The 19,753-nt window shown below is 44.3% G+C and overlaps 1 protein-coding gene across 1 annotated transcript; it reads left to right on the plus strand.

Moving 5' to 3' along the window:
* Nucleotides 1-126: 126 nt before the first annotated feature.
* LOC146975308 (protein NLRC3-like) lies at nt 127-16,557 on the plus strand. The gene is made up of 11 exons (XM_085794597.1): nt 127-158; nt 1,057-1,194; nt 1,323-1,436; nt 2,701-2,814; nt 3,000-3,078; nt 3,233-3,461; nt 4,881-6,387; nt 6,498-6,671; nt 6,764-6,937; nt 15,145-15,191; nt 15,330-16,557. The coding sequence occupies exons 2-11, from the start codon at nt 1,106-1,108 to the stop codon at nt 15,884-15,886; spliced, it is 3,084 nt and encodes a 1,027-aa protein (XP_085650723.1). The 5' UTR covers nt 127-158; nt 1,057-1,105; the 3' UTR covers nt 15,887-16,557.
* The last annotated feature ends 3,196 nt before the right edge of the window (nt 16,558-19,753 follow it).

The following is a 19,753-nucleotide window of genomic DNA, read 5'->3' on the forward strand; positions in this document are numbered from 1 at the left end:
AGTCTCTGGTGGTGAACAAGAGAGAAAGAGCGCAAAGGGCAGTGGAGCATGTTAGTAAACTACAGGTAGATCACGCCCTCACGTCAAACAGATAAGGCAACTTAAATAGTTTGACTTTGACCACGCGGTTGTGTCGCAGTTTATTTCCTCGTGTGAAGGTAAGGTGAACAGTCTGAATGTTTTCCTCCTTAACACCTGCTGACACCTGAGTTCTCTGCCCTTCAACTGTGTTGTTGTTGTGTTGTTATAATGTTACTGTAGCTGAGTCAGAGCTGTAACTGTAAAGTCTGGACCGACAGAACCGTGTTTGTCATGTTGTGTGGATGTTGTCACTGGAATAAGAGCAGAAGCTGTTACTGCCTATCACTGAACAATACTGACAGTTTTCTTTATTGATGATTGATTTTCCAGTGTTGATCAATGTTCAGCTTCAGGTTCTTCACAGTAACTGAGTACATTTAGTGCAGTACAGTTGTGAGGTACTTGTACTCTCCTTGAGTATTTCCTTGTTGTGCTACTTCCTGCTTGTACTGCAGCTCATGTAGCTGACAGGTGAAGCTACTGGTCACTTTGCAGCTGCAGGCTGTAGATTAAAAACACCTGATGAGCTCAGAAACACATGATTAAAGATGAAACCACAGCATGTTTGTCTCTGGGTTATTGATTTATATTGGACACAAATCATAAATATTGTTGTGGAGAATCTTTTAGAGCTGCAACAGTTGTTCAATCAACATTTTTAGAGCAGAAATGTCAAGTTTTCAGCCACAAAAACTGAAGATTTCCTTTCTCTGTTTGATTTGACTGCAAACTGAATATTTTTGTCACTTTGATTGTTGCTGTGACAAAGCTTCACAGCTTCATGACGCCATCTAGTGGACTGATAGTAGAAGTACAGCAGCTGATGGCAGCTTCCTCTTCCTCACTGCTGTGTGACTGCATTCAGCTGACACTGATATGAAGCAGAGGAGAAGAGCCAATCAGTGGAGGAGCAGCTGGAGACATGATGGACATGTGAGCTGCTGTGCACATGAATGATGTGTGTTTCCTCTGCAGGTGAAGCTACAAAGTGTGTGTGAGCTGATGTGGATGTGAGCTCAGCAGCATGGACCAGTGTGAGGACAGAGAGGAGGGAGCCCCTCCCTCTAAAACCACTCTGTGTGGGGGACGTCAGAGCCAGACCACAGGTCAAAGGTCAGAATTAAAACAGTCAGAAAGACTTTTCTCTCTAAAAGTCAGTTGTTGTGTTTATTAAAAATTGAAGATATTTTTCATCAGTTTTTCTCCAACCTGTAAATTTATCAGTTGTGTTGTTGTTTCAGGATCCAGCAGCAGAGACCAGACTCTCCTGAACCCAGCTGTCTGTCTTTAAAGAGTGACCGGTCAAAAGGAAGGCTCATTAACTTTAAAGGAGGATGTGGATCAGCTGATCAGATGTAAGACAAAACTACATGTCTAAGCTTTTGACTCTGTTGAACGTTCTTCCAGTTCCTGTGGAGTCAAATTTCAATGATTCTCCATAAAATCAGATTTACAACTCAGACACACATTGTCCAGCTGCAGTAAAGAGTCCCTGCCTGAACATCCACATGGTAAAGGACAAGTGCCGTTATTTACAACCTGGACCTTATTTCTGGCATAAAATCCGGTTGTTTACTCATCCATGTAACTTTGGTGTCATTAGGAGTCCTTTGGACGATGTTTAGATCCATTCGAGAGTTGCTTATATCCATATTGTGGGAGTGATTGGGGCACAGGAAATGCAGCTTCTAAATTACACATTATCTGCTGTGAAACTCGTTCTGTTATCGTCAACAGGGATCTGTAGAAATCTGACAAATATTCAGCCATGTTGCACAAAACTAGCAGTAGCAAATTCCAGGTAAACAAGCCGACTGTCGCAGAGTTGAATTACTTTATTAACAATTATATACAACAGAACAGTATTATTCAGCCAGGGGTATTACAGTTATAAAAGTGATATACACATAGCAGAGGAGCCAATTTAATTTGTATAGCCAATTTTTACAGTTTGTCTCAAAGGGCTTTACATGGCATCACAACAACATCCTCTGCCCATAAACCCTCACATCCACTGAGGAACTCCCAGGAAAACCCTTTTAACAGGGAAAAATTGGAGAAACAACAGGGTGAGCAACAGAGGAGGGATCCCTCACCCAGAATGGGCAGACGTACAATAGAAGTATAAAGACAAGAAAACAGGTTATAACATAGAACATGGAAAACATAGAGAATAGTAGGTCAACCTACAGACCCCAGATGACAATAAAGGGCAACTAGCGAATCATAACAAATATTGGTGAAATGAACGAGTTTTGTGGCAGATAATGTGTTATTTAGAGGCTATATTTTGGTGCCCTGATCACTCTCACTATATGGATATACGCGGCTCTCAAATGGATCTGAATATCATCCGAAGGACTCCGAATGACACCAAAGTTATATTGGTGAGTAAACAACCCTATTTTATGCCAGAAATAAGGCCCAGGTTGGAGAAAACAACACTTGTCCTTTCATTTTCAGAGATGCTCACAGTGCAGCAGTAGCAATAGGAAATGTGTCAGAACCATCTACTTAGTTAAATAGTTAAAAGTCAGTTCTTGTGTTTATTAAAAGATTGAAGATATTTTTCATCAGTTTTTACAACATGCAAATTTATCAGTTGTGTTGTTGTTTCAGGATCCAGCAGCAGAGACCAGACTCTCCTGAACCCAGCTGTCTGTCTTTAAAGAGTGACTGGTCAACGGACCGGTTAATTGACTTTAAAGGAGGACGTGGATCAGCTGATCAGATGTAAGCTGTAACTGACAGTCAGACTCAGGTTATTGTAGAAAAGAATCAGTTTGTACGACGTGTTGTTGGACCAGGTCTGAATCCAAAGTGTCTCTGTCTGTTGTGAACGTCCTCAGGGGACATATAAAGTCCATCTTGTATTATCTCTCTGTACTGATGTTCACGTGACATTGATTCCTCCACAGAGTGGACCAGGAGAGCTCAGAGGTTCCCAGTGGTCAGTCTGCCCAGCAGCATCAAACACACCTGGACTCCATATTTATGGTGAGGACATGTCCAACAGCTGCTGTCACATCTGTTGTGTTCATAATCATGCTGCACTTTGACACCAGTGGATTGTCAGTCTGTCCAACATGGATCTGATGTTTGGCTCCATGGTTTTAGTTTGATGCTGTCACTCATAGAGTTTCTGTTCCAGCTGCTGGAGGAGAACATGGTCACTTTTGTCAAGAACGAGCTGAAGAAGATCCACAAGGCTCTGAGTCCAGATTACCCAGAATGCTCAGCGAGTCAGGGGGAGGATGAGGAGGTGTTGGATGGTGAGGATGAAGAGCAGAGGAGGAGCAGCAGAGAGGCATTAGTGAAGATCACAGTGAACTTCCTGACGAGGATGAAGCAGGAGGAGCTGGCTGAGCGTCTGCAGAGCAGTAAGGAGATTTCTCTAAATATTCAACATGATGGACAAATGAGACGTTCACTGACATCAACACATGGAGGGAAACATGTTCACATAGTTGTTATTTAGAGAAATTAACATGTTATATTTTCTTATTGGTCTGATTTCCTGTGTTTTCATTTAGAACATGCTGCAGCAGTTTGTGGACGTAAACTCAAATCTGTCCTGAAGGAGAAGTTCCAGTGTGTGTTTGAGGGGATCTCTAAAGCAGGAAACCCAACCCTTCTGAAACAGATCTACACAGAGCTCTACATCACAGAGGGAGGGGCTGGAGGGGTCAATGATGAACATGAGGTCAGACAGATTGAAACAGCGTCCAGGAAACCAGACAGACCAGAAACAACCATCAGACAAGAAGACATCTTTAAAGCCTCACCTGGAAGAGACCGACCAATCAGAACAGTGATGACAAAGGGAGTGGCTGGCATTGGGAAAACAGTCTTAACTCATTGAGTGCCGCGCTCCTTTCCAAAGTTTTAGTCAAGTGTACCGGCAAATTAGACCATATTTGACTTTTTATTTTAGAGCCATAGTGTATTCTATATTATTGCCACCAACACATACTGTAGCTCATTTGAAAGGTTTAATTTTATCCTTCAAATGGCCACAAACCGTTTGTTTCTACGTGCCTCCGTTCCTGAGAAAAGTCAAGCTAAACATGGCTGGGTTTCACCAAAATCCCTCCTTTTTTTCTAGAAAAGGAGATAGAGCGTCTTTTATGAAAGGTGCGCTGTTTGTGCCTGTCGCTCTTCTGACACTCGCATTTCTGGATCAAAGGGCTCGTATAAGATAAATATACACAACAATTGTTGTTCTATTCACAAAACCACCATCGGGGGCGGGGGGGGCGCCACTAAACAACAATAACACAGACGCACCGTGCCGTGTCACAGCCTCTCGCCGCGGAACGTGAGGGTCTGTCGGCCACAGCGGCTCGCGAACACCGGTCCCGCCGGTGGTCACGGTCCTTCTGTGGTACGGGTCGGTGGTGCCGGTCTGCTTTGACCCAGAGACCATCAGATTTTACCGCGGGAGGACTTTGGGGAGGACACGGTGTTGCTCCAGATGAAGACCGGGCGGGACAGTGGGCTGAGAGCTTCCTGGTTCAGCTCCCAGCTGCTGCAGCCTCGCGGGTGAGAGCGGAGCAGCAGCGGAGCAGCTGCTGCATCTGCATGCAGAACTCCGTTTGCAGAAGCTGAGTTATGATAAAAACTTCCAGATCATGAGCTGTCATGTGACTTTGATCGTCATCTATTTCAGTTCTCCTCGTCGTAGAGTCCCCAAATTTACATATAATGTGTATTAAAGTGTCTATTTTCATAATTTAAAAAAAAAGCAAAAAACGAAAAATTTCGTTTTTGGCACTCAACGCATGGGAACGAAAAACGAGAAATTACGTGGTTGGCACTCAATGAGTTAACACAGAAGTTCACTCTGGACTGGGCTGAAGACAAAACCAACCAGGACATACACTTCACATTTCCCTTCACCTTCAGACAGCTGAATGTGCTGAAAGAGAAAAAGTTCAGCTTGGTGGAACTTGTTCATCACTTCTTCTCTGAAACCAAAGAAGCAGGAATCTGCAGGTTTGATCAGTTCCAGGTCGTCTTCATCTTTGACGGTCTGGACGAGTGTCGACTTCCTCTGGACTTCCACAACACTGACATCCTGACTGATGTGACAGAGTCCACCTCAGTCAACGTGCTGCTGACCAACCTCATCAGGGGGAACCTGCTTCCCTCTGCTCGCCTCTGGATAACCACACGACCTGCAGCAGCCAATCAGATCCCTCCTCAGTGTGTTGACATGGTGACAGAGGTCAGAGGGTTCACTGACCCACAGAAGGAGGAGTACTTCAGGAAGAGGTTCAGAGATGAGGAGCAGGCCATAAAGATCATCTCCCACATCAAGACATCACGAAGCCTCCACATCATGTGCCACATCCCAGTCTTCTGCTGGATCACTGCTACAGTTCTGGAGGAGCTGTTGAAGACCAGAGAGGGAGGAGAGCTGCCCAAGACCCTGACTGAGATGTACATCCACTTCCTGGTGGTTCATCTAAAACTGAAGAAGTTCAAGTATGATGGAGGAGCTGAGACAGATCCACACTGGAGTAAAAAGAACAGGAAGATGATTGAGTCTCTGGGAAAACTGGCTTTTGAGCAGCTGCAGAAAGGAAACCTGATCTTCTATGAATCAGACCTGACAGAGTGTGGCATCGATATCAGAGCAGCCTCAGTGTACTCCGGAGTGTTCACACAGATCTTTAAAGAGGAGAGAGGCCTGTACCAGGACAAGGTGTTCTGCTTCGTCCATCTGAGTGTTCAGGAGTTTCTGGCTGCTCTTCATGTCCATCTGACCTTCATCAACTCTGGACTCAACCTGCTGTCAGGAAAGAAATTAACCTTTAAACTTTTTAAACAGTCCAAAGACAAATCATCACATTTCTACCAGAGCGCTGTGGACGAGGCCTTAAAGAGTCCAAATGGACACCTGGACTTGTTCCTCCGCTTCCTCCTGGGTCTTTCACTGAAGACCAATCAGAATCTCCTACGAGGTCTGATGACAAAGACAAGAAGTGACTCACGGTCCAATCAGGAAACAGTCCAGTACATCAAGAAGAAGATTGAAGAGACTCCCTCTGCAGAGAAAAGCATCAACCTGTTCCACTGTCTGAATGAACTGAATGATCGTTCTCTAGTGGAGGAGATCCAACAGTCCCTGAGATCAGGACGTCTCTCCACAGATGGACTGTCTCCTGGTCAATGGTCGGCTCTGGTCTTCATCTTACTGTCATCAGAAGAAGATCTGGACGAGTTTGACCTGAAGAAATACTCTGCTTCAGAGGAGGCTCTTCTGAGGCTGCTGCCAGTGGTCAAAGCCTCCAACAAAGCTCTGTAAGTGTAGAGTTAGTTGGATTTATTCATCATTAAAAACACTTCTGTCTTTTCAACAGGACAGAAAATGAATTCCTTTCTTCTTTAATTTCTCATGATCATCTCTTCAGACTGAGCAGCTGTAACTTCTCAGAGAGAAGCTGTGGAGCTCTGTCCTCAGTCCTCAGCTCCCAGTCCTCTAGTCTGAGACACCTGGACCTGAGTAACAACAACCTGCAGGACTCAGGAGTGAAGCTGCTGTCTGGTGGACTGGAGAGTCCACACTGTAGACTGGAGACTCTCAGGTGAGGATCATCCAACTGTTTATCAGATGACACTTGAACACAGCAGCAGGTGTTGACAGAGGGTTCCTGTGTGTTGTTGTGTGTGTGTTCAGTCTGTCAGGATGTCTGATCACAGAGGAAGGCTGTGCTTCTCTGGCCTCAGCTCTGAGCTCCAACCCCTCCCATCTGAGAGAGCTGGACCTGAGCTACAATCATCCAGGAGCCTCAGGAGTGAAGCTGCTGTCTGCTGGACTGGAGGATCCAGACTGGAGACTGGACTCTCTCAGGTATGGAGAGGCTGCTGCAGCCACACACACTGTCTGATAGAGGAGGAAGAGCTGGAACATTTTCTATGGCCCCGTTCACACTTTAACCTCGTTTCCACTGTCAGTACGGTACGGGTCGGTACGGGTCGGTACGGGTTGGTACGGAACGGTATGGGTACGGTTCGGGTCAGATATGGTCAGCTTTGTGTTTCCACTGTGTAGGGGACCTTCAGGGGTGGGCGGAGTGCGTGTCGAAGCGTCACTACTAAAGGCCCCCACACACCGCCCCGACCACTGCCGACCAGAGCGATTGATATAACAGAGTGGTGATAGGACTCCCATAGAAATACAGAGGCAGCCCTGCTCACTTTTCATTCAAACAAACTAATAATGTGATAATGTTGTTAAATTTCATCTGACTAACACTAATCTCCTAAAAATAATTTAACCAGCCAGCGGTAAACCTCCAAAAGCGTGCGGATACGTTACTTGGCTTGTTTACTCCCCTAAGAGGAAGACAGCTTTACTGCTATGGCTCGGTTGCCGCGAAATGGCTAATTTCTGTTAGCCCGTCTATGGTGTTTTAGATTATAAATGGTAAATGGACTTGCACTTATATAGCGCTTTTCTAGTCACTCGGACCACTCAAAGCGCTTTACACTGTAATGGTCGGGGTCCGCCCGCTATTCAGACATCCCGCTATTCCGACATGTCACTATTTAGACATCCCGCTATTACGACATCCCTCTATCTAGACATACCGGTAGTCCGACACTTTTTGATACCGCTATTCCGACACGTCTTTTTTTTTTTTTTTTTTTTACAGCTGCGATACCCAGGCGCGTCTCTCTCTCTCTTTTCTTTTCAGCATGTCTATCACTGGTTTGATGAGGGAGTGATGTTCTTAATCTCAACAACTCAACTATCAAGCAAACAAAACTGACACATATGATAAACAAACAGAACTATGCTGCAGTTTGTTTGTCAAGTTAACCTGTGACCTTCAGCACCACGGACAGCGCCGCGGATGAGCCGCGGAGCTGCAGCTGTGAGCGTCTGGGCTCTGGGCTTAGGGCCTGGGGCCTCATTTATCAAAACTGTAAGTAAGCAGTGTAAAACTGCTGCTACTAAATGTTTTGCTTAGGCCTACGGTGAAAAGACAGCCCAAAATATTTACACCTTTTTCAGATCTATCAAACTGTGCGTGCACAACTCTGCACCTCAACTTTGATAACTGGATCCAAGAATGGTGCGCAGTTGCGCACGTGAACACACCTCCGTCCCGGAATGCCTACACAACCATATGGTCAGCACGTGCATATTAATTAGCCATGTGCGCTCTGTGGAGCGACAACAAAGTGACAACGAAGACAACGGGCGGAGGGAGGGGGAAAGAAAGCGAGATACATGGCATCGGGCAATAAATCAGGCAAAAACCTCCCAAATCTCAACAAAAGGGAGCAGAAAAAAGAATAATCTTATGTAATCTGCCCCTTTATTCCAGACAATCTTTTTTTTCTTCTTTTACCTATGTTAAAACAATGTAAAGCAGCAGGATAAACTCAGGTGACAGAATAATAACAGTCTCAGCTCTGCAGATCAGTGTGCGCTGCTGCCGGTGTGTTTTTAAACTTGGAGGGTTTGTTTTTTCTTCTCTAATAGGCCTATGTATTTGTGTATGAGAAACAGTGTCTCAGATGAAAAAATAAAAATAAATCAGAAGGACACTCTGACTATAACGTAATCAATCAATGTCGGAAAAGCGGAATGTTTGAAAAATAGTAAAGTGCCGCTACTCCGACAATGAAAAAAAAAATGTCGGAATAGTGGGACGCTTAAAAAATAATGTTAATGCCGCTATTTCGACAATTAGAAGTCAATGTCGAAATAGCGGCATGTTGGAATAGCAGCATGTAACCGTAATGGTCGCATTCACCCTTTCACACACATTCATACAGCACTGTTCGTAGACAGGCTTTGGGAGATAATTATTCACACACATTCACACAGGGCAGGTGTGGGTTCAGTGTCTTGCCCAAGGACACTTCGACATGCAGACAGGGGGAGCCGGGAATCGAACCGCTGACCTTCCGGTTAGTAAACGACCCGCTCTACCATCTGAGCCACAGCCGCCCACGTTAGCATTAAGCTAGCGGACATTATATGCTTAGTTGTGACACTGGCTGTGTGTTTTGAAAGTTGTTTCAAACTATGTGGGTTTGATTGAACATCTTTGATGCTTAAATATATGTTGCTTTACTCCTCTTTTTATTTGATGTGCCATTTTTACTGTAGGGCAGGCTATAGCCACTGGCTCGCGGTCGGTTGTGTTGTTGTGCTTCAGATGTCCGTCGACCAATCACCAGCTTGCAGTGCTTCGGCTCCTCCCCAAGGGAACCGGTCCTGTGTGCTAGGTACCCCAACTAGAAGGGTTACAAAAATGGTAATGAGTACCATGGGACCAGTACGGTTCCATGGTAGTGGAAACGTTGAAATAAGCATACCGTTCCGTACCGTACTGCATAGTGAAAACGGGTCTTTGGTCACACCTGGTATTAGCATCTGTCTCAGGTGATCCATGCATTGATGACATCAGATCCCATCACTCAGACCATATCCAGAGGTGGTGTAGGCCACAGTGAAGCTCCGCCCACTTCACTGACGTCCTCTGTCACAGTCTGACTCGTCCCAACACAGTTTATACTGAAGCCAAAATCTCAGAGTGTTTCAAACATGAGCTGTGCAGCTTTCATCAGTCACAGTGATGAACTACTGGGATCAGGAGTTTCTCCTCATGATGACTTCAGTGTCTCATCATGACTCACTGTGTCATATTCAGGAGAAGATATGTCAGTGATGAAAGCAGCTGTTGGCAGCTGTGCTCTGAGTCTCTCCAGATGTTTGGATCAGACTTTATTTCAGAGTGTATCAGGAAACATTTCAGCTGCAGCTGGTTGAACTGCTCCTGGACCAACAGAGTGTTTGACCTGAACAGTCCCAGAGACTGTAGACACCTGTTGAGTGTGGACACACTAATAACAACACAGCAACAAGAATCAAAGCATGTCCACTGCTCAGAGACATTCGTCTCCCAGCGTCTCCATCCAAGGAGAAAATAAGAGACAGAAATCAAGGGCGGTGCGCCCCATGTAGAGGCTGCAGTCCTCACTGCAGGCGGCCCCGGTTCGAATCCCGCGTCCGACAGCCCTTTCCTGCATGTCATTCCCCCTCTCTCTGCCTCCCCCTTTCCTGTCTATCTCACTATGTGTATCAAATAAAAGGCAAAAAAAAAAAAAAAGAGAGAGAGAGACAGAAATCAGGTGGCACCATCAGGTCTCTGTCTGGTCAGATATTGATGGTCAATAATCAGCTCACTCTCTCTGAGATCCTGATCTTGTCCTGATGAGATGTGTTGTTGTGTTGAGGAGACAGTAAATCACAGTGTGACATCCAGATGTCCTCACTGTCCAGAGGCCTGGAGCTGTCAATCAGAAGAAAGTGAGTGTAGTGAACAGTGTAATAATCAGTGTTTGTGGCTGAATGTGTGTGTGTGATCAAACAGCTGTTTTCAGACTGTGTGTGTGCTGACTCCAGATCAGATGAAGCCACAGAGTGTCTCCTTAATGAAAGTCTCCACAAACAAACAAACAGAACATCAGTTATTTCACACTTCCCAGAAAGAATAAAACAAGGATTATTTTCCCAGGCCTCAGCGTACAGAGCTGTTTAAATGTTTGATGGAGGTCGGTACAAAAGAGAATTTAAAAGAAGGAGAACAGAGTCATTGATCATGAGATCCTGATCCGTCCTGTCACTGTGATCAGATGGTTTCTATTAGAGCTCCTTCATCCACTCACTGCTGCTGTGGCTCCTGTGGAAACCTGCTCACAGCCTCATTCTTCAGCGTCCTGGGGAGTTTTCTTCAACAAACACACACTCAGTGTTTCTCACTAAACTCACTGGGTCTCATTCATGAAACGCTCATAAATCTGTGTTATGCACATAACAGCTCATGTTACTAAAACTCTACTCCGGATTCATGAACGGTGCGGGAAACTCAGATTTGATCGTAAGCACGTGTGTAAGACCCATCGTAAATTAACAGCACGCGCCCGGTGATCAGCAATTAGCATAGATCTCCACTCATGAATAGCCATATTAGGAGATCCTGACCACCATATAAGGAGTTAGGTGCATCCTGTTCACCTGCGGCCATGACGCAAACAAGGAAAGAGGGAGAGAGAAAAAAAAGGGAGATCGCGGATCGAAGTCATTTTGGGTGAAGTGGAGTCCAGAAAAATATTTAATCCTCTTCTGTTAGTAGTGGTGTGACTGGGACAGGTAAGCAACGGCTGGAGGGAAGAAACAGATGGAGTGAATTAAAGGTCATAGCTACAACTTTTTCATCAAAAGGATACATTTTTCAAAAATAATGCATCCACAGAATGTCTAGAGGGGTGCAGAATAAAAATATTAATTTTACTGAATTTTTAGTATATTTTTTATTTATATTATATATTTTTTAGTAGTATATAAATAATTGTTTAATACATTTTGGCGGGTCCGAAATATATAGTAAATATTTACATCTGGTTACGTTGGCAATGTCGACATGGAATGATCTCTGTGGCAACAGCATTAGAATGTTGATGTTGTGTGTCTACTGCTGTAACTGGCGACAAGTAAAACGGAAGGCTGAAGCGAGAGCAGGCAGTGTGAGTTCTACACCTACTGGCCAGGAGGAATTCAACTTGTAGCTATCACCTTTAAAGTCCCTGGAAAGTGAAATTTGAGTTTTGTTTCAAAATATATTAAAAGTGTTCGAAATTTATTGATAAAAACATGCAAAAATACTCATTTCTGTGCAGTGCTTAATTTTAGAGGTTAGGGTTTCACAGTTTCACTCTGCTTCAGTGGTCTTTGTTTTTAAGGGCAGGCTTACAGAGGGGGACGCCGTGACGCACTGGCGTCCCTACTTTCATAACTCCTCCCATGTGCACAGTAATATTATAAATACTTCAAGAATGCCAACGAGCGTCTGCTGCCACTACCCCTGGAGCTACCAGCGCCGCCGGAGCTACCAGTCCATTAGCTTGGTCTCTGTCTTAATAAAATGTAATGCAGACTTATCAGGTCATTGTAAAACATTTATTTATTGATGTATATGTGGTGTTATTTGAACATAGTCTATACAGATCCCAGAGGCAGCGCTGCTCTTATGTGAAACATGAAGCTCCACTTTTAATTCAAACAAACTAATGAGACTGCCACCGTGGGACCAGCCGGCGCTCGGTGGCAAAACTCTAAAAGCTAAAACAGCCACAGTCCAGGTGAACCTCTGCAGCGTCCGTCCCACAGCTCACCGCCACAGCAACGGCTACACCGGCAACAAAACCGTGGGCCGCCGCCGTCAGCAGACGAATCTCCGCTTGCCCTGATAGCATTAGCTCGGCGGCTAGCACTAGGCCCGTTCGTCCTGTGCTGACGGTGGTGGCCCTCATTGTTGTTGTGGTGTAGCCTTCAAGGCTCCCGCTGCTGTGGTGGTGAGCCGTGGGTCCGATGCTGGAGTGGCTCGGGGTGAACGGGACGAACGGGGCTATTAGCTCGCCGGGCTAGTGTTAGCCACCGAGCTAACGCTATCAGGGTAGTGGAGATTGGTGTGCTGACGGCAGCGGCCCCAGCATATTTCCCTCACTGCTCAGTATGTATCCGAGACATTCAGATAAGAGCTGAACTCAGACTCCAGCTCAAGCCCGTAGCTGCTCGGGTACGATGTGACAGTTAGCAGTAGCATCAGCACAGTTGGCCGGCCGGTAGGCCATTTGATTGACAGTTGAAACTTGATGAAGCTCAGCAAGTGGGCGGGGCTTCTGTGCCTGCAGCGGGAACTGCCCATTGGTCCGACCTCCCATTGGTTCGACCTCCCGTTACTCCGACAAAATCAACCACAAGTCGGACCAATAGGAGGTCGAACCAATGGGTGGTCCCGTTAGTTCGAACTGTCATCGCTACTTTGTGACAAGCTCTTCCATTGATACGAGCACGCAGCTCTCTCTCTCTCTCTCTCTCTCTCTCTATGCACATCACACACATACACGCGCAGCCCAGAATATCACCATATTCAGTCAGAGAGCCAGATCATGTCAGATCGCACACAACCATCATAAATGGTTCATCCATCACTTTTTTTTCTCTCCCCCCCTCCGCTCGAGTGTGGCTGAACCTGGCGGCTTGAGCTCACTTCACGGGCGCGAGGCTGCTGCAGCCGCCGCTGCTGCTGACAGCAGACTGAGAGAGAGAGAAAAAAAAGTAAATTTGGCTTTGGTTAGGTTCAGGCAATGAAGAAAGGAGTTGGTTAAGTTTAGTAAAAACAGCAGGTAGAGGCTAGACAGGCTGAAAGCATAATGAGCCTTATATGTTATTAATATGAAGTGTTTGTTTTGCAGTTAATTATGCACATGATCCGTTTGATCCCAGAAAGGAAAAAATGATCAAATCAAAGTCTGTTCGGAGTGGGAGAGAGAGAGAGAGAAGCCAATCCACCTGTCTGTAATGTAAGTTTGATTTGATATGAGTGTCAAGGTTTAATTACGGACACTAATGAGCGCGCAGCAGTGCGTAAAAGTCGTGCGTAATGACAGCTCCTCGTTGGTGAAACACAATAAACTGCACCTCTTCTTCCACGTGTCTTATTGACAGGTGGAGCCTATATGAATAATGATATAAATACATAGTGAACGGTAAGAATGGAGAGTTGGACTAATAACTAGTCCAGTTCCAACTAATGAGGACCTCCCATTAGTTCCAACTCTCATTACTCCGATTGTCGGACCAATGGGAGTTCGAACCAATGGGAGTTCGAACCAATGGGAGTTCGAACCAATGGGAGGTCGGACTAATGGGAGGTCGGACTAATGGGAGGTCGGACTAATGGGAGGTCGGACCAGTGCCATGGACCCCCTGCAGCAGACATCCAGAGCTGCGAGAACTGCCTCATTTAGTCATGATTTTAAAACCTAATTTCACCTACTAAACGAATTTTTCTAGCATCCAAAATTGGCAGGATGGTTAATAGGACATATGTCTGTTATGTGATTAACTCAGAAAACGAATCCAGTGTCACTTTTCAGGGACTTTAAGTATCCTATCTTAGTAAACCGAGAACATGAAATAAAACAATGAATAAAAAATAAAAACACATAAGTACAGAGCTCCAGCAGCCACGAGAGGAAGAGGCTCTTCACAGCCTCAGCTGTAGAGGAGCATGCATGAAGTTATATAGGCAGGTTCTATTCTTACAGATGCAGCAGCCGTCTCTCACAGCTCCATCCAAACTGCTGCCAACTGTGTTATTGTGCAGGATGAAGTGTGTGTCCACCGAGCTTGTAGCAACGTGTAGCGTCACACACTCTGCATCGCATATCAGCTGCACATTGATGGAAGAAAAGTTTTTCCGGTTTTATATCACATTATTTTCATCATTAGATGGAGCCTTGACTGTTCCTGTGTGTCCGATCCCAAACGTCTCTCTCTCCAAATATTTCTAATCCTTTGTCATGTTTAAATGACGTGTTTCAAAGGCATCAAAGTATTTTGAGCATGAGAGAGAGTAATGCAAATTAAAATTGTAATTTCCAACAGTGAAGCAGTATATAATAGAAGCAATATTTCTGTGCATTTCTACATTTACACAAGCTCTACACACAGTCAGGAGCAGGTGTAGGTTTTGTGAGTAGCTACAAATAGATCAGCGCTACTAAAAGATTGATGAATGCGAAAATCCACGTAAATTGCCGCTGCTCACGTCTCATGAATGAGACCCACTGTGTGTTTCACTGAGCTCTAACAAACGTATCTTCTTCTCCTCCTTTCCTGCTGCATTGTGGGATATCTGGGCTGGTCGGCTCCACCTGTTGTGTCTTCATCTTCTCTGCTGTGACGTGTGTTTGTGCAGCTTGAGAGTCAGAGAGTGAAAGTGTGTGTCTCACACTGCAGTGACATGACATGGAGAAAAGACATGATGAAGTGTTTCCTCCTGGTCTCCTCCTGCTCTGTATCATCACTAGATAAAGACTCCAGCTCCTTCTTCTCTGTGCTCAGTCTTCATCCAGACATACCAGCCTCCATGTGAACACAGTGATAAAACAGTGTGTGTGTGAGAGCCATGTAATGTCCATGTGTGCATGCTGACAGAGAAGGTGCTGCTCTGACCCCCCTCCTCCTTTCAGGGTGGAGCCTGCTGGAGTCCCATGGTTGACACCAGGTCTGAGGAAGTGTAAGTCTGTTTTTACTTAGAGCAGCACATTCAACCATCTTCACACTGTCACATCACTGACCTCATGAGTCTTCATCAAACTGTCAATAACTGATCACATGATCAATAACTGCAGCTGTGTCTTGTTCTCTCCATCAGATTCCTGTCCACTCACAATCGACACAAACACAGTGCACACAAAGATCAAACTGTCTGACAACAACAGGAAGGCAACATGGGTGATGGAGCTGCAGTCATATCCTGATCATCCAGACAGATTTGACCTTCGACTTCAGCTGCTGTGTTCAACTGGTCTGACTGGTCGCTGCTACTGGGAGGTCGAGAGGAGAGGAAACGTTTATATATCAGTGAGTTACAGAGGAATCAGCAGGAAAGGAAACAGTAGAGACTGTTGGTTTGGACTGAACGATCAGTCCTGGTGTCTGATCTGCTATGATGGTGGTTACTACGTCAGGCACAATGACAGTCAGACACCTATCACCTCCTCCTCCTCCTCCTCCTCCTCCTCCTCCTCCTCCTCTGTCTCTAACAGAGTAGCAGTGTATGTGGACTGTCCTGCTGGCTCTCTGTCCTTCTACAGAGTCTCCTCTGACTCACTGATCCACCTCTACACCTTCAACACCACCTTCACTCAACCTCTCTATCCTGGGTTTGGATTCTGGTCCAGGTCTGGTTCCTCAGTGAGTCTGTGTTGAGTGCATCAGAGTCTCCTCCTGTCACAGAAACCTTCTCACTGTTGAACAGACAGTTCAGTCTCTGTCTCTGTCTCTGTCTCTGTCTCTCACTCACGTTTTCACATTCATGGATTAAACCAGTTGATGTTTTAAACTCTTCTCAGTGATTCTTGTAAACTTCTTCCTCTTCCTTTAAAGATGGAAGCGTCGATTATTACAGGACAAAAACCACGGTGACTTTTACTCAGCTGCTGATGAAGGACGAGGCCTAATATCACCAAGCTAAAAGTCTCTGAGCCGCCAGCGTCACTGAGGAGAAAAACACATTTTAAACAGATTCACTGTTCATGTTCAACTTTACAGGCTGTTTGTGAGCTGCTCACAGCTAAACACACACAACAAGAAACACAACTGGAAACACACATCATGTTGTACGGACGCTGAATAGAATGAATTACATGGGATTTATTTTTCTTTGTGTTTTCACTGAATCAAATAAAACAATGTGAATCAGTTTTATATGTGATGTGCATTTCCTGCTGATGTAGAGCAGCACAAAAACCATCAGCTACTAATCCTACCAGACAATGACTTTTATGTTACCATGACGCTGATTCCATTATTAAACTGTATTCATCTCTGTCCTGTAAATAATCTGATGTGAAATAAATAAAAATTGTAATGTAAAAAAGAATCAGTAAATAAATTAATTACAGTAATAAACAAACATTTACATTTGGATTTTTTTTTAGATACATTTCCTGGCAAATTTGTATTTATTTATTTATTCATCAAGTTTTGACTAAAATGTCTCTCCATAGGTGTCGACATCTTAAGGTCTTAAGTTTTTTTTTTTCGTACCCGTCATCCGACAAAAAACATTACACACAGGCTCCTTGCACACTGAGTCTGTTGCGTTTTATTCGTTTAATTTTTATTTTGTGTTCCAAATTCCGGAGAGGGAGACAAAAATCATCACGCAGTGATGCACTTTGTGGTTCTCTCACTTGTCGATTAATGAAAGAGAGAAATGAAAATATTGTGTCCATCCTGAGAGGAGCCATAGCGAGGGGATCTGCTGCTTGTAAATGAGCAGCAGGACTATCATGATCACTTCAACACTTTATTTTAGGATGTCAGTGGTCCAGTTTGATAGATATTGATCATTAGCTCACACATTAAACAGAAGACGATCAATTTCCATGATCCTGAACAGCAGCTGGCGCACGCACACACACACACACAGACACACACACACTCAGTGGTGTGTCCCCATCCCCTCCTCTCCATTTTCAGCCTGGAAACGCTGATGTGATTGGTCAAAAAGACTTTTCACGGATGCGAAAAACGCATTAATAATAATAATAATAACTAGAAAATTTCCTCTCGGGAAATTTTGAATGGGCCACGGGAGCTACTGCGGGTTGTGCCATCTCTGTCAACATGGGAATCAAACCCACGATCTTAAGGTCAAGACAGAGCTGATCAGACAGACACATGATCATCTTTCTATAAGCACTGATATGGAGGAGCTGTAACCACATTAGGTTAACTGTGTGTGTGTGTGTGTGTGTGTGTGTGTGTGTGTGTGTGTGTGTGTGTGTGTGTGTGTGTGTGTTATCCTGAGCTGTGAGTGTGAAGCCTGATGCAGAGATTATTTCTCCTCTTTTCATTAGCAGATGTAAATAAAGTCTGATGGGAGTCTGACAGTGACGGTCCTTGTCCTCTGTGAAACTACACGACGCATGAGAAAGCACTGAACCGCTGCGCTGCCATCAACTGTAACACCTGGTAGGTGTCACTGAGCTCAGAGATTCATAGTCCACTCACTGGCTTGTTCTCTGTCATTGGTCAATATGTGCTCCATTAAAGCAAGGCATCTTTATTTATATAGCGCATTTCATAGCAAGGCAACTCAATGTGCTTTAGTAGTAGTAGTTAGTCTTTTTTTTTTTTTTTTTACACAAAATTATTTACAGTCAATCACAGTCAGTCAACCTTCCATAATACCATCAGGTTCAGGTTCAGGTTCAGGTTACTTTATTGATACCCGAGGGTAAACTAGTTTTGCAGTCGAGAGTTAAACAAGCAACAGAAAACGAACAATCAAATCAGACACAGGACATTTAAAAAGAACACATACACATAAAACAAGAGACAGCTTCGGCTCGACAGAAAGTGCTGCAGTTCATGAAATAAATATAAGAAGTAAAAAACATGAAACTAAAAAAGAATTAAAAACACCAAGAGCAAAATTTCCTCCAAGTTAAGAATGAATAAAAGCAATGAGATAAAAAGGAGATACATCATGCTCCGAAAAGTGACTTGTGCAGCTTTTGTGCAAACTACAGCTTGTTTACCAGTGTTACTGCAGCTGGGACAAAGCTGTTTTTGTAACGTTTTGTTCTGCAGTATGGGACTGACTACCTCCGTCCAGAGGGAAGAAACTGGAATTCACTGTGTAAAGGGTGTAAACTATCATTTAAAATGGTCGTGACTATCCGCTGTAACTGTCTGTCTGTAACTGTCATTCATTCAACTATAGATGGAAAAGGTGTAGGCTGCTGTCTAGCTTATAGAAGCCTACCCTTTCATTCAATTTTCCATTATATCCATTAGAGCTCTTCATGATTTCAGAGTCATAGAAAGAAACAAGTATCCAATAATTAACAAATGCAGTTTTAATTTTTACTATGTCAACAAACTTTAATACTATCCATTTGATAAACAGATTATTGGTGTGGTGGTTTACATAAAGACAAAACAATTTTAAAAAACTGCATAAAACAACATAAAAACAAGAAAACACAGAGTTAAAAATAGGAGATGAAATAAAATAGAAATAAAAATAGATAAAGTTTTAAGTTCTTAAAAAGAGCTCAGCTATAAGCGCAAGAAAAGAGAAATGTTTTTAACCTGGATTTAAAAGTGCTGACAGTTGGGGCTGATCTCAGTTCTGCTGGTAGTTTGTTCCAGTTGCGAGCAGCATAACAGCTAAATGCTGCTTCACCATGTCTGGTCTGAACTCTGAGCTCCACTATCTGACCTGAGGCAGTAGATCTCAGAGCTCTACTGGGTTTAGACTCTACTAACATGTCTTTCATGTATTCTGGACCTAAACCATTCAGTGATTTGTAGACCAGGAGCAGAACTTTAAAATCTATTCTCTTAAGGCGGCACAATGGGCTGTGATTCTGCTGGGTCCAGTGGTTTTTGGATATAGGCTCATGCTGAACATTGTATTGATAAACTCATCAGTCATTCTGTGCTTATTGGGATTTAGCAGATCAGTGTTTAATAGATAACGTTTAGCTTCATTGTTGAAAAGCACTGTGCTGTGGAGCCGTGGTTCTGCTGGAGTTCTTCACCAGCCTCTGACAGAACCTCCTGAACCTGAAGAAGGTTTGAACTGAGGCTCAACAAGACTTTACACAAACACCATCATCTACCTGACTGGAACAGTGAGGTGGACCTGATGTGGACTCAGTGATTAGAGGAGCTGGTGTTGCTCCCTGGGCTTCATGAAAAGCAGCAGACTGGTGTTTATCCAGGCTGTGTCACAGTGATGTCAACTCTCTAGCTCCTCATGTGCTCATGTTAAACAGGAACTATGCACGACCTGGTGTCCCAGCTCTGGTCCCAGCAGCACCGCACCCCGTTACCCATAATCTCTTGTTTATGACAGATAAGACTACACAAATATACACATATATGATGAATAATGTTATCCACCGCTCCATGGATTGTCTTCTGGTCGCCTTCACTGAAAACAGATGCACATGGCCAGGTGGGGGAGGAGGGTTAGCAACACAGAGGAGAAGCTGCCAGACCTAGTTCCCCTTTAAATGTTACATATCAGTAAATGTATTGATTGTAATGTGTCAAGGG

This window comes from Trachurus japonicus, chromosome 13 (assembly GCF_045865225.1).
Source record: "Trachurus japonicus isolate A0001 chromosome 13, Traja_1.0".
NCBI classification, from domain to species: domain Eukaryota; kingdom Metazoa; phylum Chordata; class Actinopteri; order Carangiformes; family Carangidae; genus Trachurus; species Trachurus japonicus.

Bases quoted from the DNA above. Each gene is read 5' to 3' on its own strand.
- LOC146975308 (XM_085794597.1), top strand. From the start codon at position 1,106: ATGGACCAGTGTGAGGACAGAGAGGAGGGAGCCCCTCCCTCTAAAACC. The intron at 1,195-1,322 runs GTCAGAATTAAA...TTGTTGTTTCAG, and splicing joins AGCCAGACCACAGGTCAAAG to GATCCAGCAGCAGAGACCAG. The intron at 6,938-15,144 runs GTATGGAGAGGC...TCCTCCTTTCAG, and splicing joins TGGAGACTGGACTCTCTCAG to GGTGGAGCCTGCTGGAGTCC.